This window comes from Bubalus bubalis, chromosome 4 (genome assembly GCF_019923935.1).
Source record: "Bubalus bubalis isolate 160015118507 breed Murrah chromosome 4, NDDB_SH_1, whole genome shotgun sequence".
NCBI classification, from domain to species: domain Eukaryota; kingdom Metazoa; phylum Chordata; class Mammalia; order Artiodactyla; family Bovidae; genus Bubalus; species Bubalus bubalis.
In genome coordinates this window covers 103,334,610-103,357,532 of record NC_059160.1, presented here as the reverse complement: position 1 = coordinate 103,357,532, position 22,923 = coordinate 103,334,610, and the positions used below count along the sequence as shown (strand labels likewise).

At 36.9% G+C, this 22,923-nt stretch overlaps 1 protein-coding gene across 2 annotated transcripts; it reads right to left on the bottom strand.

Moving 5' to 3' along the window:
- Window positions 1–1,828: 1,828 nt before the first annotated feature.
- Window positions 1,829–16,990, bottom strand: LOC102414531 (40S ribosomal protein S6-like). 2 transcript variants are annotated; one of them, XR_006640905.1, is made up of 3 exons: window positions 16,308–16,990; window positions 15,010–15,287; window positions 2,542–2,920 (listed from the first exon to the last, which is right to left on the bottom strand). XR_006640905.1 is itself a non-coding variant. In XM_045165202.1 (2 exons), exon 2 carries the CDS (start codon window positions 2,528–2,530, stop codon window positions 2,138–2,140), a length of 393 nt encoding a protein of 130 aa, XP_045021137.1. In that variant the 5' UTR covers window positions 2,531–2,920; window positions 15,010–15,448; the 3' UTR covers window positions 1,829–2,137. The 2 variants fall into 2 exon arrangements, 1 of the variants encoding a protein (XP_045021137.1); XM_045165202.1 differs by lacking the exon at window positions 16,308–16,990 and having other exon boundaries at window positions 1,829–2,920; window positions 15,010–15,448.
- Window positions 16,991–22,923: the final 5,933 nt, after the last annotated feature.

Sequence of the window (22,923 nt, the reverse complement as noted above, 5' to 3'; positions counted from 1 at the left end):
GGGATGGAATGAGGAGGGAGGAGGGAGGAGGGTTCAGGATGGGGAACACATGTATACCTGTGGCGGATTCATTTTGATATTTGGCAAAACTAATACAATTATGTAAAGTTTAAAAATAAAATAAAATTAAAAAAAATAAAAAAAAGAATGAAAAAAAAAGAATAAAAGAATGTAATTCACAATATAAATTATATCTTTACTTCATCAGTTATCTTCAATGTACATAAAGTGCCACACAGATAAAAGTCAACTGCTTTTTAAGTCAGGTGGCCTGAAGGTATTAGCATAGAAAAGTGTATCTGTGAACTGAGCACCTACAGATAAGTGATAGAACATCCATTGCTTTGGCTGCCCAGTATTCTTTGTCTTTCTCTGTCTTCTACCCATACATTAGACAGTAATGACAACAGCATCTTCTTCATTACATGATGCAACCATCTTTTATGCAACTGGAGATATCCGACCATCTCCCAACATGAATGTTTTAAAATATAATGTATTAATGGAAAATGTGAAGTATAGTAAGGTCAAAAGATTGGGAAATGGTTGCCATTGGCAAGATCATTTGTTGCAGTTCCCAAGATAAAAGGGAATAGCAAGCCATGGCCTGGGAAAGTGCCTGAGTTGGTCACTAAGCATATGGTAAGGGGGAAACTATGGACAAGAACTTTGTTTTCCTCAGGAAGTAATGGACAAGGATAAATAGGCTTAGAATTGGCTTTCAGGCTTTGATACATAGATGCTATCCCTAATTGTCTGGTACCTGGTTCTGAGGTGATTAGGGCAGGTTTATAGTAACCCAGAATGTGAAAGCCCAATAAGAAAAGTGATTGGGAGTGTGGATTCTGGATGGGTTGGTTAGTATTTGAAAAATCCCCCTGGAAGAGGACACCTCTCCAAGAAGAGGGGTGACGTGAAAGAGTCAGGAAATCAAAGCATGGTGATGCATATCAAGTTGTCTAAAACCAGGCCTACTTGACACAGGCTTATAGGGCAAATATTAAAGCATCACGCTTATAGAAGCTAGAAATCCTGTGTACATTGGGTCACAAGATAATCATAATTCTTGACTGTTGTAGTCACACTCACATCTGGATATTCTATAGCCTTAAACTAAGTTGCAAAAAAAAAAAAAGTCACTTCTCCTTATATAACATATTAGGACAAGTGTAGAATGTAAAAAGGAACAATGTGCCAGGACAAGTGATCATAAGAGACTGGTTCCAAATATTTCTGCTGTCTTTCTTCCCCATTTTATGTCACTTTTCCTTCAACCTGCATTTTTTTGGTCAGAGATCTTTAGTTGATTGTGCTACACAAACCCATATTCCCAAAGGCCTGAGTTTCAATAGTATTGCCATTATGGAGTTGAAGATTTTTCACTAACTTTTATGTCTAGATCTGGATGTAGTAAGAGGCACGTCAGGTGATTTTGAATTCTAACCATAGTTCCAGCTGCCCCATGGTTATTTATTTATTGATAGGCCAAAATGATAAGTAATTTAAAGAATACATATAAAATATGACATTGAGCTAGATGCTAAATATGAAGATTTACCAAGAATAAACTAGTTCCTAGGAATGGGGTTGGCTATAAATATATAAAAACCTTCTGATTAATGGAAAGGGTAGAGTGATCATGACAACAAGAAGAAAGAAAGAACAACAAAGACAACTGGGAAAGAACTGTAACTTGAAATATTGTAACACTCAGAATGCACCGAAACTGTGCTCATGCTTAGAGGGCAGCAAATGAATGTGGCCTTTCGGCTTTGAGATGGTTATGGCGTTCCAGCTTTACTCATAATTGATCATGCTGACTCCAGAATGGAAAATAGATCAGAAGAGAAACAGTCTGAAACCACAACACATGTACTCTTATTTATGAAGATCTTCAATATAATTTTCTTGTCTTCAATAAGATCTTCACTCACATTTATACATTCTAGCATGTAGTTTTTGATAAGTATCTTATCAAGCAATGGGGGTATATAGCTACTCATAGAAATGAAAGGATCTGGTTGAGTATCATAGTTTATAGGTTCTAACATCCAGTATTAGTATCTTTTTTTTTTTTTTTTTTGATGTCTGATCTTATTTATTTGCTACTCTTAGAACATCTCAGTTTTGACTGGACTCAGAAGTAGAAGCTCTCTTCTACAAGGGAGGACAGCCTCCGTCTCTTGGCAATCTGTTCCTGCCGTTTTTCTTTGGCCTCCTTCATTCTCTTGGCCAAAAGTTTAGCATATTCTGCAGCCTCTTCTTTGTTTTTCTTAGTACGCTGTTTCTTCAGAGCAATACGCCGGTGTTTGTGTTGCAGAACTCGTGGAGTCACGAGATGCTGAATCTTGGGTGCTTTAGTCCTAGGTTTCTTACCGTCTTTGTTTATGGGCTTTCGTACAACATATTGGCAGATATCATCTTTAGAGAGACTGAAAAATTTGAGGATTCTCCTAGCTCTTTTTGGACCCAGGCGATGAGGCACTGAAGTATCAGTGAGTCCAGGAATATCCTTCTCCCCTTTTTTCATGATGACCAAATTGAAAACACTCCACACTGTTTGTGTGTGTGTTTGTGTGTGAAAACATTTTGGCGTTCACAATGCAACCCCATACAGATTTGCGCTTTCTTTCTCCAGTCCTCCTTGGTCTGTAACAGGAATGTCCCTTACTCAGTAGCAGGTGAACTTGGCCATGGGTCAAGACACCCTGCTTCATGGGGAAACCCTGCTTATTGTTCCCGCCACTGATTCAGACACATAACCCTTCCGTTCTTCACACAGAGCATCAGCAGCAACTTCTGTGGCCATACGCTTCTCGCAGAAGGTACGAAGTTTTCATTCATTGTCCACTTCAATGAGCTTCTGGCAGCCAGTTGCTGGGAAAGAGATGTTCAGCTTCATTCTGAAGCGGCTGACAGCCTCTGAGGCACCACAAAAAAGAGCAAGTATTAGTATCTTTGAAGGTTTGGAAAGCAAGAAAAGGAACAAAGACCCCCAACAGTAAGAAGTAACAGTATACAATTTTTTCAAGCCACTCGTAGTTGCAAATCACTTGATATAACAAAGTTCTTTTTCTAGTATATGAGTCTGTACAGTTTTTGTAAGCTGTATGTATAGATTCTGTATGATCTCTGGGTTAGGAAGATACCCTGGAGTAGGAAATGGCAACCCACTCCAGTATTGTTGCCTGAAAATTCCATGGACAGAGGATCCTGGCGGGCTACAATCCATGGGGTCACAATCAACCACAACTGATCACCCATGTCTCTATTTAATGCTGCTGGTGTTTAGTCGCTCAGTCGTGTCTGACTCTTTGCTACACCATGGACTGTTTCCTGCCAACTCCTCTGTCCATGGGATTTTCCAGGCAAGAATAATGGAGTGGGTTGCCATTTCCTTCTCCTATAATAATATGTAATTAGTAGTAAAAGCTACCATGCATTGAAATGGTATGGGACTAGCTATGTTTATTACATTACTTAATTTTCAAAGCAAGTTAATATTTCAGATGCTTTTCCAAAAGAGAAATGTGAGAAGTTTCTGAGACTGGAAGATCTAGAGAAGAACATTAGCGATTTTAAAATTATGTTTGGATCCTAATGTTAATCTCAGTGCCTGTGAATTAGTGAAAAACATTTTTCTCCCTCGTTGCCATGTTAGTGCTTTCTGAATTCTAACCCCAAGTGCCTCAGACAACAAGACGACTCACTTTTTCCACCATTACTGTTTTATGATATATATGGTGGCCAAAGGCAGGGCCGGCGTTGTGAAACTGACACTAGTTATCCAATGCTGTGTCTCATCCTGACTTCAGAGTCTTGAGTTTGTTCCATTATGAACCTCTGAGATCAGGAAAAAGTTCCTCCTCAATATTCTGCTAGAAATCCAGGGATCCCTTGGGGTTTTACATATGTTTTAAGACGTAGTGGGAAGGCAAAAATCTATAATTGTCACGTGATTACTGAGCAAGATTCTGGTGAACTGGTGGGCATCCCTTATTGCTGCTGGTCAGTCAGAGTTCTGACTTTGGTAGCAAAAGGGATGGAATTTCACTTTGAGGTATGTGGCATGATAAACTGGCTGATAGCTGAAGTAAAGAATTGAAGGATGAAAGCTCCTAGTCAGGTAAAGACCTCTACCTAATGTAACTCCTCAGAATATTTAGTTATTCAGAGTGGTACCTCTCTTGGTCTACTTAACCACTACTTTCTAGGAATCCCCATCACCACATACCCTTTGCCACTCTTCTAGACTCAAGTCTTCACATTGTAGAGCCCAATTCATAAGCTGCCATGGATACTTTTCCTCTCATTTGGCCACTTATTCCTTATCCATCTATATCTATAAAGACTTTCTATTTTTCCACTATAGATTTTTAGGCAATATAATAAAAGTTGATTAAAAATTGACAAGTCAACCAACAAACAAACATTTAAATATTTTTTTCCAAACATAAGGAATAGTAATTTTCAGATACATTCTGCAGGTAAGGCAGGTATATAGCAGTGCTACTATGAAAATTTGAATCATTCCATAGCAGCAAGAAAAAAATTAAAAAAACAAAAATACTGATTTTCACATTAGAATATATAATGTCCTGCAATAAATGCCTAGAATTCACTGATTCAGTCCTTCTAAGCTCCACATCTCCACATTTGGCTCTCAAATTATTCTCAGGAAAAAAAAAGAGGTAAAATCAAGGAAACGAGAGAGGAGGAGGAGAGACATAGCAGGAGTCTGTGACCTCAGCAAAATGTAATACATTACATTATGTATGTGCACAGTTGAGCTAATTCCAACAGCTTTTAGGTCTTCTCATCCCTGCAAAGAACACTAGCCTATACTTAACAGGTACATAAATGCTACAATAAAACATTTATGACTAAGTCCAGCTTAATCTCTAATCATGTATATTTATTTCAAATGTGTTTCAATATGGGATTTCTCTGGTAGCTCAGATGGTAAAGAATCCACCTGCATTGAAGGAGATCTGGGTTTGATCCTGGGTAGGAAGATCCCCTGGAGAAGGGATTGGCTACCCACACCAGTATTCGTGCCTGGAGAATTCCAGGGACAGGAGCCTGGCAGGCTACGGTCCATAAAATCCCATGAAGAAAAGCTTGGTACCTTGAAGATGGTTAATAAATGAAATGTGCGTATAACATAAAATTAGAAAGGAATAGTTTTGTTTTTCTTTAAGCTTACACAGAGGTCTGATGTAGCCAGTCCAACATCAGACTAACAGCTGACTGAAATAATGAGTCTAAAATACTTATTTTGGAGCCTAGCTTAATAGAAGGATTTAAAATTTAACAAAGCAAGCATGTTTTTATTATGGAAAATAGACTCCAAAAATACCAAGAAAATCTCTGAAGAAAAAATTTATAGAATGCCTGTTTTAGGGGGCCAGAGAAACGAGTCGCCAGTCCAGGTTCGATGCACAATACTGGATGCTTGGGGCTGGTTCACTGGGATGACCCAGAGGGATGGTACGGGGAGGGACGAGAGAGGAGGGTTCAGGATGGGGAACACGTGTATACCTGTGGTGGATTCATGTTGATACATGGCAAAACCAATACAATATTGTAAAGTTAAAAAAATAAAATAAAATAAAATAAGTAAAAAAAGAAAGAAAGTTGCTTCAACTTTAGTCAAATCTGGAGAGTTGAAAGTATCAATTTAATGAATGTGCCTCTGGGCATGTTTTCAGTTCAGTCGCTCAGTCATGTCCGACTCTTTGCAACCCCATGAACTGCAGCATGCCAGGCCTCCCTGTCCATCACCAACTCCCGGAGTCCACTCAAACCCATGTCCATTGAGTTGGTTATCCCATCCAACCATCTCATCCTCTGTTGTCCCCTTCTCCTCCTGCCCTCAATCTTTACCAGCATCAGAGTTTTTTCCAGTGAGTCAGCTCTTCACATCACATGGCCAAAGTATTGGAGTTTCAGCTTCAACATCAGTCCTTCCAATGAAGACCCAGGACTGATCTCCTTTAGGATGGACAGGCTGGATCTCCTTGCAGTCCAAGGGACTCTCAAGAGTCTTCCCCAAACCACAGTTCAAAAGCATCAATTCTTCGGCGCTCAGCTTTCTTTATAGTCCAACTCTCGCATCCATACATGTCCACTGGAAAAACCATAGCCTTGACTAAATGGACCTTTGTTGGCAAAGTAATGTCTCTGCTTTTTAATATGCTGTCTAGCTTGGTCATAACTTTCCTTCCAAGGAGTAAGTGTCTTTTAATTTCATGGCTATAGTCACCATCTGCAGTGATTTTGGAGCCCCAAAAAATAAAGTCTGACACTGTTTCCACTGTTTCCCCATCTATTTGCCATGAAGTGATGGGACTAGATGCCATGATCTTAGTTTTCTGAATGTTGAGCTTTAAGCCAACTTTTTTACTCTCATCTATCACTTTCATCAAGAGGCTCTTCATTTCTTCTTCACTTTCTGCCATAAGGGTGGTGTCATCTGCATGTTTTAGCACAAGTTTAATAGGATTATTGCCCTCTAACTTTCTCTTTTTAGTATAATGTCATTCTCCTAAGAGTTTGGGACATGATTTAGACATAGAGACTTCAAGTTCTCAGAATATCTCTCCATCCTTAAGTGATATTTTCTCCAAAATTGTCTTCCATACATTCATTTAGCAAAACTGTACTTATCCTTTGAAACACAATTCAATATTATCCTTTACAATGGTCTCCTATCATCTGCTGGTCAATTGTTTATTATGGCACTTATCACACTGTTAAAATTACTAGTTTACATGTATATCTCCTTCAGAAAGTTCTGGTTCTGAGTAAGTCATATACTACATTTCACTGATCACAATTTCCCCAGATATTGTATTGAATCTCACTCCATACCTGGGCACATAGTTGACATAAAATACAAATTTAAAGAATAAATGAAAACTTTATTTCACTGTAGCATAGAAACAGATTCTGATATGAGTAGATTCATTTTATAGATGATGCTAAAGATAGAGAAATATAAAATAAAGATGAAAAGGTAATGAACAACTATCATATTGATAGAGATCATAGATCTGCCTACATTTAAGTACATATTCCATGATATCCAGAGAACAGGGAGCGGGAAGAGGTGGAAAACTATTACAAGTAATGTAAGTGACAAAAATACCAGAAATTACTTCAGTGGTTCCAACCTTCAGCCCATTTCCTCATCCCCATCCCCGAGAATAAAGGACTAAAGTAAATGATGAGTGCCAAATTGTGGGAGAAACCACTACTTAACCAACAACACAGGTAATGGGTGGTCTTTGTGACTACCTTTTAGCTGTGTTTTATCTCTGATACTGAAGATGAACTTGTTCATGTATTTGACTATGTCCTGCTTTGAGTGTCTATATTCGGACCATGATTCCCAAGACAACAAGGTCTGGGGGGTGAAGTATTGATACTTGCTACAACATGAATTATTTGAATTATTCCATAAAACATTATGCTAATTTAAAGAAGCCAGTCACAGAAAGTCGAATATGGTATGCAGACTGAAAGTAGATAAATGGTTGCTGGAGGAAGAGAGTGATGAAAGATGTTTTAAAATTAGAAGTGATGATTGCATAACTGTGAATGCATTTTCTTTAAAGAAACACTGAATTCCCAAAAAAATAAGGTTTGGGGGATGAAGTATTGCTACCTGCTACACTTTAAAAGAATTAACTCTGTGATATATGAATTACATGTCAATTAAGCTGTTATAAAAATTGGGGGAAAGAAGTTTGGTGGATGATTAGACAATTGAAAACACTAGTTAAAATCAGGATTTGCAACAGGGGAGAAATAATGGTATGTAGCATTCAAAGTTCTATATACCTTCTCACTAGTTTATGGAACCTTCAACATTTCAAAGAATAATACATCAAAAGCCCTATGATTCCAATACTATAATATGTAAAAAAAAAAAAAAAAACTTTAGCAAATTGTTTTAATCATTTCAAGAGTTTTAATATATAAAAGAAATAAAATATTTGACATTAATGTAAATGCCTTTTCAACCAAGAGCTGGGTCTGTATATTTACTTTGTAGGAAACCAGAATTTTAAGAATTATTTTTAAGTAATATGCTTAAGTTATTTGATTCTCATCTATATACTTCTGATGATTTATTGGGCTATAAAAAGCACAAATAAGCCACCAATTATTAAAATTAATATCTCAAACTGCCAGTTAAGGTGCATGCATTGTGAAGGATAAAAATAATGCTCATTTTAAAAATGTAAAGATTAATAAAAAACATTGCTATCAATCTATATTAGGAAAGGAAATGACAGCCCTTAAAAAAAACTATTTCTGTTACTGTGAGAATTTTAGAAAAATGTTTAAATGCTTTAGTATAGAAATAAGAATAAGGAGAAACTTGAAAATACCATTGGGAAAGAGACAAATACTTGATTTTTATTTTCTTTTCTTTCAGTTCTCTTAAAGTATTCATTTGGAATAAAAACGGAAATCCTGTAGGGAAAAATATAGAAGAATTAGTTAACTGAATTATATAAGCCAAAATAAATTTTATTTTTATAGAGCAATAATATTGAAACACAGGAGCAAGAACTGTAGCAGTATCCTAAAACTCAAATTAATTTTAATTTTGAGCTTCTATCTTTCCTGCTTGCTGAGAAACATAATTTTAGTCATTTGTAATATCTCTTAGTCTCTTTAAGGATGAGAGTCAATCAAAACATTGGGATTTTAGTAGTCCAGAATAAGCCGTCTCATATTAACCATGTGAATATCCATGTAAAAGCTATATTTTATAAAGTTCAAGGTAATAACTATTTTGAACACCTACTCTATTATATAGCTCCAGTGTCTCAGGGTTCCACAGGCAGGCTGGTGTCAAAGTTCAGAGAAATGTCTGAGAGAGCTGAGACATGGGCAAAGACCATTTATCTATAGAAAATATCATTTGAAACACCCCACAGTCAACATGAATGTTCAGATCCAACACCTATCTAAGGCCTCAGTTTCAAGAGACCACAGGGAAAACTTCACAAAACCATTTGTGGTTTTGTCTAGTGTTAAAACATACATCATTTCTCTTTGAACTCTTTCAATTCACTGGCATTGTGAAATTCCATCTTATTCAGTTAACCATACGGTATTGTGGAATTCACTTAGCACTTCCGGAAAGCATGGTTCAGTTTTTCTTTCTTTTTTCACCCAAGTTCTCATGGCTTCCTTACCATCTGCAAATCCAAATTGGGGAATCTTCTAATCCAGGATTGAACCTACACTTGCTATGCCTTCTCATGGAGATAGAGAGATAATTGATAGATATAAATTGATTGATAGATGTAGATACAGATGTAGAAACAGATATCTTTCCTATTCAAGTACTTCTTCCTTGACACAAGTTTTGGCTTTTAGAGGAAAAAAAGGCAGGAAGAATCACAAGCTGTTTTTGCTATCTTGTCACTTAAATTCATGAATTTGGAAAAGAAAAATGCTAATATACTATAATGTAGTATGACATGATGTGAAAGAAAGTGAACTCACTCAGTTGTGTCCGACTCTGCCACCCTATGGACTGTAGCCTACCAAGCTTCTCAGTCCATGATGTAGATATAAATAAATAATAAATTACTGTCTCAAAATATTGTCCACACTAGGCTAATTTATCTGAATGAAAACATTTTAGGCATGTATTAGGCTGTTCTCAATTTTTATAAATAATGAGCTTCCAAGAATATTTAAAAAGTGAATGCATAAGCAAAAAAATTATGTTTAATGAAAGATTTGTTTCTAATAAACAAAGCTTATTCTAATATCCATAATCAGCTTTTAAAATTCAAAGTTTTTGAATACATGTGTAATGTTTTATAGAATATTAAAATAAGTATTAAATAAAGTACTTTTAAAAACACAAAGTTTTATTATCTCAGTTAACTTGAAATTTAATAGGTTGAAAAATCCTAGTTCAATATTAAAGGAAAGCTTAATTTGGTGATTTTTGTAAAGGATTAATCAGAGAAGAAGAAAATATTCACATGGAGATTGTGTTGATTTTGATGAGTACTTAACATATTTTCTTAAATAAATTGTCAAGAAAATTTAAAGGCTAGATTTATTTTCTGTGAAAATAGTCTATTTGGTTTCAGCTCAGAGATGTAGTGAACTGAAAGAGGATTATCTTCTTCATTAAATCATTGATAAACCTGGACAAAGGGTACAATAATTATTTTTCTTGAACCTCAGTTCAGTTCAGTTCAGTTAGGTGGCTCAGTCATGTCCTACTCTTTGCAACCCCATGAATTGCAGCACACCAGGCCTCCCTGTCCATCACCAACTCCCGGAGTTCACTGAGACTCAACGTCCATCGAGTCAGTGATGCCATCCAGCCATCTCATCCTCTGTCATCCCCTTCTCCTCCTGCCCCCAATCCCTCCCAGAATCACAGTCTTTCCCAATGAGTCAACTCTTCACATGAGGTGGCCAAAGTATTGGAGTTTCAGCTTTAGCATCATTCTTTCCAAAGAAATCCCAGGGCTGATCTCCTTCAGAATGGACTGGTTGGATCTCCTTGCAGTCCAAGGGACTCTCAAGAGTCTTCTCCAACACCATAGTTCAAAAGCATCAATTCTTCGGCGCTCAGCTTTCTTCACAGTCCAACTTTCACATCCATACATGACCACTGGAAAAACTATAGCCTTGACTGGAAAGACTTTTGCTGACAAAGTAATGTCTCTGCTTTTCAATATGCTATCTAGTTTAGTCATAACTTTCCTTCCAAGGAGTAAGCGTTTTTTAATTTCATGGCTGCAGTCACCATCTGCAGGGATTTTGGAGCCCCCCAAAATAAGGTCTGACACTGTTTCCACTGTTTCCCCATCTATTTCCCATGAAGTGATGGGACCAGATGCCATGATCTTTGTCTTCTAAATGTTGAGCTTTAAGCCAACTTTTTCACTCTCTACTTTCACTTTCATCAAGAGGCTTTTTAGTTCCTCTTCACTTTCTGCCATAAGGGTGGTGTCATCTGCATATCTGAGGTTATTGATATTTCTCCTGGCAATCTTGATTCTAGCTTGTGCTTCTTCCAGCCCAGCGTTTCTCACGATGTACTCTGCATAGAAGTTAAATAAGCAGGGTGACAATATACAGCCTTGACGTACTCCTTTTCCTATTTGGAACCAGTCTGTTGTTCCATGTCCAGTTCTAACTGTTGCTTCCTGACCTGCATACATGTTTCTCAAGAGGCAGGTAAGGTGGTCTGGTATTCCCATCTCTTCCAGAATTTTCCACCATTTATTGTGATCCACACAGTCAAAGGCTTTGGCATAGTCAATAAAGCAGAAATAGATGTTTTTCTGGAACTCTCTTGCTTTTTCCATGATCCAGCAGATGTTGACAATTTGATCTCTGGTTCCTCTGCCTTTTCTAAAACCAGCTTGAATATCTGGAAGTTCACAGTTCACATATTGCTGAAGCCTGGCTTGGAGGATTTTGAGCATTACTTTACTAGCATGTGAGATGAGTGCAATTGTGCAGTAGTTTGAGCATTCTTTGGCATTGCCTTTCTTTGGGATTGGAATGAAAATTGACCTTTTCCAGTCCTGTGGCCACTGCTGAGTTTTCCAAATGTGCTGGCATATTGAGTGCAGCACTTTCACAGCATCACCTTTTAGGATTTGAAATAGCTCAACTGGAATTCCATCATCTCCACTAGCTTTGTTCATAGCTATGCTTCCTAAGGCCCACTTTACTTCACATTCCAGGATGTCTGGCTCTAGGACAGTGATCACACCATCGTGATTATCTGGGTCGTGAAGATCTTTTTTGTACAGTTCTTCTGTGTATTCTTTCCACCTCTTAATATCTTTTGCTTCTGTTAGGTCCATACCATTTCTGTCCTTTATTGAGCCCATCTTTGCATGAATTGTTTCCTTGGTATCTCTAATTTCTTGAAGAGATCTCTAGTCTTTCCCATTCTGTTGTTTTCCTCTATTTCTTTGCATTGATTGCTGAGGAAGACATTCTTATCTCTTCTTGCTATTCTTTGGAACTCTGCATTCAGATGCTTATATCTTTCCTTTTCTCCTTTGCTTTTCACTTCTCTTCTTTTCACAGCTATTTGTAAGGCCTCCGCAGACAGCCATTTTGCTTTTTTGCATTTCTAGCACAGAACTAAAATTTCAGGGCAATTAAGTACCCTGAAACCTTGTGAAAGAGAGCCACTTGCAGTAAGAAACAGAACTCTCTCATTTGCTTACTTGGAATGGATAAGAAATACAAGTTAAAAATTTAAAGAAATTGCTAAAGACCAAGCGTGGGCTAAACCAGTGTGGAAAGGAAGCCCACTGGGGCTGAAGACCTGAAGGAGTCACAACCTTTTGCACAACGTCCTTGAACTCAAACGGGAGATCACAATAAAAAAATCTGAGAGAATCCAAGAGAGTTCTTTTCCTGGTACTGGTTGGGAATGTAGAACAGCATTAACTCTTGAAACCTAACCCAGATACCACCTCCTCTATTTCCCAATCAGAATAAATAACTTCACCTGCAGAGAGAAAGCAAAAAAATCTGCTACCTTAAGGCAGTTTTGGAAACTCACTACAGTGGATTGAAGGGAAGGTATTATACCAATTCTAAGAAATAGCTTCCAGAAATAGAAGGGAATTAAATAATCTCAACTTCTCTAAAATGCCAATTTTTTTAATACCCAAACCAGACAGAACCATTAGAATAAAAGGTAACTACAGACAAATTTACCTTAAGAAAATAGATGTAAAAATCCTCACCAAAATATTAACTTATTAAATTCAATACCATGTATAAGGGATAAAACATTACCACCAAGGATGATTCATTCCAGGGATGCAAAACAGGCTCATCATTTAAAAAATCAATGTAATTCTCCATATTAATAATTAAAGATGAATGCCATTCAGTTAATGAAGAAAAAACATTTGAAAAAAATTCCACACTCATTTATGACAATTATACTTAGCAAACAATAAAGAGAATGACTTTACCATAATAAAGAATATACTTTTCCTAAGTTCAGGAAGAAGACAAGATGTTCACTGTTACCACTGCTATTCAACATCGTACTGGAAGTTCAAGCCAGTGCAGTGAGAAAAAGAAAAAAATAGAGATTGTAAAGAAAATTTAAATCTATTCACAGATCTTTTTTAATATAAATAATTCCAAATTATCTACAAAGGCTAATGCATTTAAACATGTTAACCTAGGATATGAGGTCAAGATACAAATCAATAGTAAAACCATAATCCTATACAGACAGTAATAGCACATGGTGATGTCTAGACTGTCCAGTACCTGCTATGGCTCTTCTATTTTAAGGTATTAACTTCTTGAGTGTTTATTTTCCCATAGGAGTTTCACTACTACTATTTGTTGTTCTAGAAAAGTCCTAACTTTGGTTGTTGACATTTATATTGGGGTTAAATTATAGATGTGTGTGCTAAGTTGCTTCAGTCATGTCTGACTCTTTGCCAATGAACTGTAGCCTGCCAGGCTCCTCTGTCAATGGGATTCTCCAGACAAGAACATTGGAGTGGGTTTCTGGGCCCTCCTCCAGGGTAAATTATGTATAAAAATACATTAATCCGTGAAGTAAGAGATTTTTGCCTTGAGACTGTGTTGATTTTGATAGATTCATATATTTTCTTAAGTAAACTGTACTTTTGTACTTAGGTTGTTTCTGGGATCAATGGATATGATATATCTGTACCAGAGATGATTAGATATATTAGAGAAATAAATTAATCAGATACATCTTTATATCTTTAAGATGTTCAGTAAACTTATCAGTGCACATAGGGTGACTTTCCATTTGTTTGAATATACTCATAAGACTTTCAGTAGTATTTTTCTTACAGATTTTGCACATTAAAAAAAAATATTGGAATACAGTTTCTTTGCAATGTTGTGTTAGTTTCTGCTGCACAGCAAAGTGAATCAGCTATATTCATACATATATCCCCTCTTTTTTGGCTTTTCTTTCCATTTAGGTCACACAGAACATTGGGTAGAGTTCCCTGTGCTGTACAGTAGGTTCTCATTAGTTATCTATTTTATCCATAGTAGTGTATGCATGGGGCTTCCCTAGTGGCTCAGCAGTAAAGAATCCACCTGCAGTGCAGGACACTCAAGAGATGGGAGTTCAGTCCCTGGGTAAGGAAGATCCCCTGGAGGAGGGCATGGCAACCCATTCCAGTATTCTTGCCTGGAAAACCCACAGACAGAGGAGCCTGGCAAGCTACAGTCCATGGGGTAGCAAAGAGTCCGACGCGATTGAAGTGACTGAGCACACTCACAGTGTAAACATGCCAGTCTCTACCTCCCAATTCACCCTACTCCCCATTCCCTCTTTGGTATCCAGACATTTTTATCTATATTTGTGTCTCTATTTCTGCTTTGCAAATAGGTTCATCTGTACCATTTTTTCTAGATTACACATTTATACATTAATATATAATATTTGTTTTTCTTACTGACTTACTTCATTCTGTATGACAGTCTCAATTGGAAAAAAGTAAAACTATCACTATTTGCAGATGACACGATACTGTACATAGTACATGCCATAGATACTGTGCATAGAAAATCCTAAAGATGCCACCAGAAAACTAATCAATGAATTTGGTAAAGTTGCAGGATACAAAATTAATGCTCAGAAATCTCTTGCATTCCTATACACTAACAACAAAAAATCAGAAAGAGAAATGAAGGAAACAATCCCATTCACCATTGCAACAAAAATAATACAATACCTAGGAATAGATCTATCTAAAGAGGCAAAAAGATGTGTACTCAGAAAACTATAAGGTACTGATGAAAGAAATAAAAACTGGCACATTTAAAAAATACTGATTCTTTGGCATCATATATTTTTATTGTTTTTACAACATGTTTTTCTCTTCCATTTTATCTTGTAACTGTTTGTGAAGGAAGTAGGACTGGGTAGAAGCAGCACCTGTGCTGTAATGCAGGCCTGACAAAGCCTCAACTTACCTGGTAGGGAGCTCGGCAGGTCTGCCTAGGATAGGACCTCAGACAGGTGCTTCTCTGCAGCTGAGGCAGATCCTGAGGTAGTGGAGCTAAAGCATATCTCATGAATGCACTCCCCACAGTTGGGCTAAAAGTCTGCCTCTGAAACGGATTTGAGTAGGGCATCTCTCTTCTTCACCTGGGAATCATGATTTGACATTGCACGAGGAAGCTGAGCGTGAGCAGGAGCGAGCTAATAAAGGAGCCTTGAGGAAACAGTGCACCAACAGAGGATGGAGAGTCTGAAATGTAGAATGAGAAGATTATGAGTTTTGGAGTTTTTTAAGGTAAATTTTGGAGATCTGTTCAAAATTTAAATGTGCAGAGATTGAAAAATATTGATTTATGGGGCAAATGTTTTATTTTGCAAGTTTTTGACTACATTTAAAAATGAGAAAGAATGTTAGAGTAGAATATGGGTTGGGGTGAAAAAAGCTTTTCTCAGGTTAATTGTCAGGAAAATCGAGTATATTAGAACATTAGGGGAAATATCCAGAATAAAGGAATAGGTTAAAGATACAGAGGAAAGGGGAACTAGCTGAAGTGAGAAAAGTTCAAAGAGCCTCAAACCACATATGAGATAATTATTTTTTTAAGAATGTTTAGGACACTATCTGGTGTGACTAAATAGATAAAAATGACTGTGTCTGTAAGTAAGTTCATGGTGTTTGTGGCAATAGTTTAATGAAACATTTGTTGTGTTAAAAAGTCTAAGTCATTTACTGAAAATGAGGAAGAAACGAGGTTAAGTTGAAAGAACTTAGGGAAGCCCACCTCTGAGCTACAGTTGTGAAGACTGAGAGAGAAAGCTCAGAAGGGAAGTAGCAAGATTTCTGGGCTGTATTGAAAGCCGATCTAAGTTTGGAGCCACAGATGTATAATAACAGCAGTCTAGAGCTGTATTTGGAGAAGGCAATGGCAACCCACTCCAGTACTCTTGCCTGGAAAATCCCATGGACGAAGGAGCCTGGTGGGCTGCAGTCCATGGGGTCGCTAAGAGTCAGACATGACTGAGCGACTTCACTTTCCCTTTTCACTTTCATGCATTGGAGAAGGAAATGGCAACCCACTCCAGTGTTCTTGCCTGGAGAATCCCAGGGACGGGGGAGCCTGGTGGGCTGCCGTCTATGGGGTCGCACAGAGTCGGACATGACTGAAGAGATTTAGCAGCAGAGCTGTATTGTCCAATACAGCAGCCAGTAGCCATCAGTGTCTAAATAATTCAGTTCCTTAGGTGCACTAGTCACATACCTACTGCTTACCAATGACTAGTGTGTTCTCTGTTGGACATCACAGATATGGGACATTTCCATCACTGCAGAAAATTCTACCGATCAGTCTTGATTCGAGTTGGGTCATTTGCCTGCAATGGTGTTCAGCAGCCCAGGAGCAACAGCTGAGAGTGCATACTTTTAAGTGGCTCCAGGCCTGCCATTATGCTTCCCTGGGCAGAACAGGAGATGGATGCTAAGACAAAACAAAAATGTGTCTTGTAAAGCCTAGTCTGCATATAGAGAGATAAGAATTGGAAAGCATTGATGCATTAGTGACACTTAAAGATGCCAAGGACTTTGGCATTTGATGAGGCTAAATAACAGAGAAAAAACTAGAAAGATACTACTCAGAGTGAGAAAAATTTAAGATTTCACAGGTGGCATTGTTCTTGTTGCAGACAAGCTCAGGCTATGCTGGCAGTGGATATAGATTTGTAGGTTCACTGGAGTTCAAACAGTCACGGAAACATAGCAGAGGACAGAAAACAATTTGGGTGATGAGGTCACTTAAGATGATAAGTTTATAATAGGTAGGAAAACAGTTTGATAAATGATAGACATTAAAAAATAATAGAAATAATCAAGAGCGAAATGACCCTTAAAAAAATAGAGATGGAGAAACATATAGGTTTGGAAACCAACTTTAAGATTAGGTTTATGAACCAACCACATTGGTTATATTTCAGTCTATCATTGGTATGTTATTATTTCCCCTAAGTATGAATGAGAAGGTAACAGAGTAAATAAGGAAAACCATGAGCTGTGAAACTAGAAAAACCTGGCTTCAAATCCCCATTCTGTATCGTTTACCTGACATTTAATTTGTGGTAAGATTATGCAATTTCACTAAGTGTACTTTCTTCCTCTTTGAAATGGCAATTATAATACTTCAAGAGCATCATGCAGATTTAACAAAATGAGGTATTGGCCCATCTCGTCCTTAGCCCTCTCCCTTTTACACGCTGCTCCAGTCTCGTGCTATATTTCAATTCCTTGAAAATCCTTGAAAATATTTCAATTCCTTGAAAATATTTATTAACATCAAAGCCTTTGCATTTCTATATCAATTAAGGTTCTATCAGGGAAACAGAATCATAAGGATAAATATATAAAATACACATTTTTATTGCAAATAATTGGTTTACAAGACTGAAGACTGGCTAGGCAATTCCAGAACTTGTCGGACAGGTCACTGGGAAGGGCAGGCTGGAAAGTCCTGGGCATGTGCTGACTCTTCAGTTCACAGGTGGAGTTTCTTCCTAGCAGAAGGAACTTCAGTTCTGCTATAAAGGTCTTTCAACTACTTGGATCAGGCCCACCGAAAAAAATTGAAGATATTCTCCTTAAAGTAAACTGATAGTAGATGTTAATCACATGTACTAAATAATTTCACAGCAAGACTTAGATTAGTGAGTGGTCAAATAACTGGTGTTTGATTGAATAGCCTGAACAAATTGACACACAGAACTGACCATCACAGCTCTTTAACTGAATGCCTGAAACATTTTGCCTCTTCCTCCTTGTACCTGAAGATTGCAGGCCTATGTAAATCTTTTCTGACTTCATATGTAACTTTCCACTTATTATAAATCTCAGCAACTATGGTTATTGCCTTTATGTTTGTGACCTTTTTTGTCTATTGGTTTTATTTCCTGTGTCCTACACTTCCCTTCGGGATAGAGATTATGCCTATCCAGTTGACTGCTGTATTCCACATGTCTAACACTGAACTTGGCACATAGTAAACGGTAGAAGCCCAGTGAATATTGAATAAAATGTCTGAAAAATAATAAGCATTCAACTAATATAGTTTCCAGCTTTCTCTATGAGCCAGACTTCATTGTATGATTAATAAATGAGTTAATGGATTATTTTTCTTTTTCCCTCCTCTGTCTTAAAAAAGAACTATTTGTAGGTTTCCTTACTATTTACTGGCTATACATACAGACATCCATTATGCCTTTTGCCTCCCAATATGTGTATGAAGGTAATTTAATTGAAAATGTAAACTATTTCATGTTGAGTCATAAAATGTTATTTTGATATTTGGCAAAACTAATACAATTATGTAAAGTTTAAAAATAAAATAAAATTAAAAAAAAAAGTTATACATTACACCTTAAACTTTTGGATCATTTATAAATTTACAGTCTATGTATTTTAAAATTCCATAAATGTGATTAGGTTGTGCAGTTTTCAATGTACAGTTTACTTCCTTAATTTTCCTTTCTTTATTGTCTATCCATTAGCCGCTTCACTTTTTGTCTATCAATATTACCACTGTCTACTTCTTTTCACTCCTGGAATGCATTGTAAATGTATTTATCCATCATTACATAATTATAAGCAAATGCATATGGGATTATATCCAATTACATGCTGAGTCTGTTTTTTCAATAAGACCTTATAGAATCAATCATCTAATATAGATCTCATTTAACCCTTTTAGTAGCCACATGAGAATATATGATACCATCATTAAAGCATTTTCTCTATTTAAGATCATATTCTCTATTTCCATGTCTTAGCCCTACAATCCACTCTTCAACACATCCTGGAAACTTGCCTTACTTTTGTTTTGATAGGCTATAGCCAGGAGAATAATTGAGGGTAGCTTTCCAAATAAGCTATAAAAATCACAATTCTACCAACAATAATGTGTAAATTCTTGTCACAAATAGATCTTACACTTTTTAAGTCTCATTAATGTAAACTGATCATTTTATTTTACTTTGAATATTTGCATTTGTTTAGCAATACTCTCTGTACCATTTAATATTTAATTGCACAGGTGTAAACGTAGATAAGTCTTTCATCTTTTAAAGGATGATTTAAAGACCATAATGCTTCACTCATCTTTTAGAATAATGCAGGTCCTTTTGGCTGTTGGTGTGTCTCATCTAGAGAAAGACGTGATTAAATTTGTCACATCCCTCAAAAAGTACTACAGGCCATGTTTGGCATGTGTGCTAGAAAAGTGGATCATTACTTGATTTTTCAATTTTTTTTTTTTCTGAAGACAAATAAAGTAAAGTTAGTTTATTTGAAAATTAGACTTTTTATGATATGTCATCGGAGAAGGCAATGGCAACCCACTCCAGTACTCTTGCCTGGAAAATCCCATGGACAGAGGAGCCTGGTGGGCTGCAGTCCATGGGGTCGCTAAGAGTCGGTTACGACTGAGCAACTTCACTTTCACGCATTGGAGAAGGAAATGGCAACCCACTCCAGTGTTCTTGCTTGGAGAATCCCAGGGACCAGGGAGCCTGGTGGGCTGCGGTCTATGGGGTCACACAGAGTCGGACACAACTGAAGTGACTTAGCAGCAGCAGCAGCATATGTCATATTATGAAACATACTGTATTATGTTTAAAAACTGAGTCATTTTGAAGTCAATAATGCATCTAAGCAAAACAAATATCACATCTTTTTTCATAAAATAGAAATATTTCCAAGATTGATAGAAGCCAGTTTTTTTAAATGACAGAAGATAACAAGTTTTCTGCTTATATTAATTCTACTTTTTTTGGCAGAAGTATACATGTATTAAACTTGATTCTTTTAGTATTAGTAAATGTATATATTGTAGGAATAAGAAATCAGAAGAACACTTGCTTTGTTTTTTAACACATATGTGCTGGAAAATCTTTAAACAAAGGTCCAAGAGTATTTCTCAGTTCTGGATATAACGATGCATTAATTTCATTGAGAGTTATTAGGCTTAAAGCTATGCTTGAGTATTCATTTCTGACACTAAATGCTTTTCTCTTTTGACTAAATAAATTATCAGAAACTGTAACTTGAACACATGGCTATGTTGCATAGTTACATCCAAGAATAATCTGTGTTGTTAAATAAGATTATTGTGTCTTTTCTTCATCTAAAATATAAGATATATGCAAAATGTAAATTCATATTTTATACTTTAAAAACAAATTGCACTGAATTCTGGAAAACTTTTCTCAATTTACTTTGTCTCATTTCACTTACAAATTTGTACATATTTCAGACATTTTTCTCTTGTTGACAATATCTATAGTTGAATTTCTAATTGTGTCTAGAAAATGGCCCAAGATAGTCATACAATATGTCTGAATGTCTATATTTTACCTACATCCCACCCCAGGGTTGGGAGAAGGAAATGGCAACCCACTCCAGTGCTGTTACCTGGAAAATCCCATGGATAGAGGAGCCTGGTAGGCTGCAGTCCATGGGGTCGCTAAGAGTTGGAGATGACTAAGTGACTTCACTTTCACTTTTCACTTTCATGCATTGGAGAAGGAAATGGCAACCCACTCCAGTGTTCTTGCCTGGAGAATCCCAGGGACGGGGGAGCCTGGTTAGCTGCCATCTATGGGGTCGCACAGAGTCAGACATGACTGAAGTGACTTAGCAGCAGCAGCAGCAGCAGCAGTATCCCAGGGGTTACTAGTTGGCATGCAAATTCACATAGGTTTTTATCATTGGGATCAGTCAATAGGACACAGAAGATAATACAGTAATGGTGGAAGTGAATGTGAGATTTGGGGCTAAAAGTAAGAGTAACAGAAAAATTCGTTTTGGATTTTGACCCTCTCTGCACTCGAGTTCCCACAGCTATAATATGGCATGATGACTAAAACCACATGAGAGTGTCATGTAAAATGCTATGAAGTCTCCTATTGCGGAAAGACATGTGTCATGTGTTATCCTTTGTGGCAAAAGTTATTTGCTCTTCAATATTCTGGGGTAGTAAATGTGGAACAATTTTGTTTGCTTCAGACATTTTTTAAATATAATTAGAAAAATGTTTAACAAACTTATGTCTGGGTTTTAATTTCCTTAAAAAGATCAAGAGACTCTGTCTCCTTTGTCAAGAGATGTAAATTTGGTCTAATAATTGTTTTGCTTTGTTGCTGTTGTTCGGTCACTCAGTCGTGTCTGACTCTTTGTGACCCCTTTGGACTGCAGCATGCCAGGCTTACCTGTCCTTCACTATCTCCCAGAGTTTTCTCAAACTCATGTCCATTGAGTTGGCGATGCCATCCAACCATCTCTTCTTCTGCCATCCTCTTCTCATCCTGACCTCAGTCTTTCCTAGCATCAGGGTCATTCCCAATGAGTCAACTCTTCACATCAGATGGCCAAATTATTGAAGCTTCAGCATCAGTCCTTCCAATGAATATGCAGGGTTGCTCTCTTTAGGATTGGCTAGTTTGATTTCCTTGCTGTCCAAAGGACTCTCAAGAGTCTTCTCCAGCACCACAGCTCAAAAGCATCAATTCTTCAGCACTAAGCCTTCCTTGGGGTCCAACTCTCACATCCATACATGACTACTGGAAAAACCACAGCTTTGAATATACAGATCTTTCTCAGCAAAGTGATATCTCTGCTTTTTAATACGCAGTCTAGGTTTGTCATAGCTTTTCTTCCAAGGAGCAAGTGTCTTTAATTTCATGGCTTCATTCACCATCCACGGTGATTTTGGATCCTAAGAAAATAAAGGCTGTCACTGTTTCCTTTGTTTCCCCATCTATTTTGCATGAAGTGATGGGACTGGATACCATGATCTTAGTTTTTTGAAGTGAAAGTCGGTCAATCGTATCTGACTCTTTGCAACCCCATGTACCCTCCATGGGAAGCCCAAGTTTTTTGAAGGTTGACATTTAAGCCAGATTTTTCACTCTCCTCTTTCACCTTCATTGAGAGGCTCTTTAGTTCCTCTTCATTAATGCCATTTGGGTCTTGTCATCTGCATATCTGAGGTTATTGATATTTCTCCAAGCAATCTTGATTTAAGCTTGTGATTAGTCTGGTATTTCATGTGATGTACTCTGCATATAATAAGCAGGGTGGCAATATACACCCTTGTAGTACTCCTTTCCTAATTTTTAACCAGTCCATTGTTCCATGTCTGGTTGTAACTGTTGTTTCTTGACCTGCATACAAATTTTGCAGGAGGCAAGTTAGGTGGTCTTGTATCCCCATGTCTTTGAAAATTTTCCAGTTTATTGTGATCCACACAAAGGTGTTAGTGTAGTCAATGAAGCAGAAGTTGATGTTTTTCTGGAATTCTCATGTTTTTTCTATAATCCAACAAATCTTAACAACTTGATCTTTGATTTACCCTTTTGCTATTCATTATTTTACTAATTTTCATGAAATTAAATGGCTGAGTTCTGACCCCTAACCTCAATGAAGTAGCATTTGATAAAATTGTACAAAAGATTAATAAAGACATATAAAAGGAAAACAAGAAGTAAAGTTAAAAGGAGAAAAGTCAATGCTGCACTTGTAATTTTCAGATCAGAAGGCAAAATGTAAAACAAGTTTTTATAATATATATTTAACTATATTTTCTGTAATTATAAAAGTCTACTTGTTTTCTTTTTTGTGTTGAGTTTCCTTGTAGCAAAAAAAACCCTATACTGCATTTTATGCAGGGAGCCTTACTCAAATGCTTATAGCAATAGCCTGCATTCTGTCTTCTTCCTAGATTCCTTTTCTTTATCATTATATTATTTATAAATTTTACTACCTCAATTTTTTATATTCTGAAAGTTGCTAGTATGAGAAATCAGTACCCTCAATGTGTACTGATGAATAAACATACCACAGATGCAGT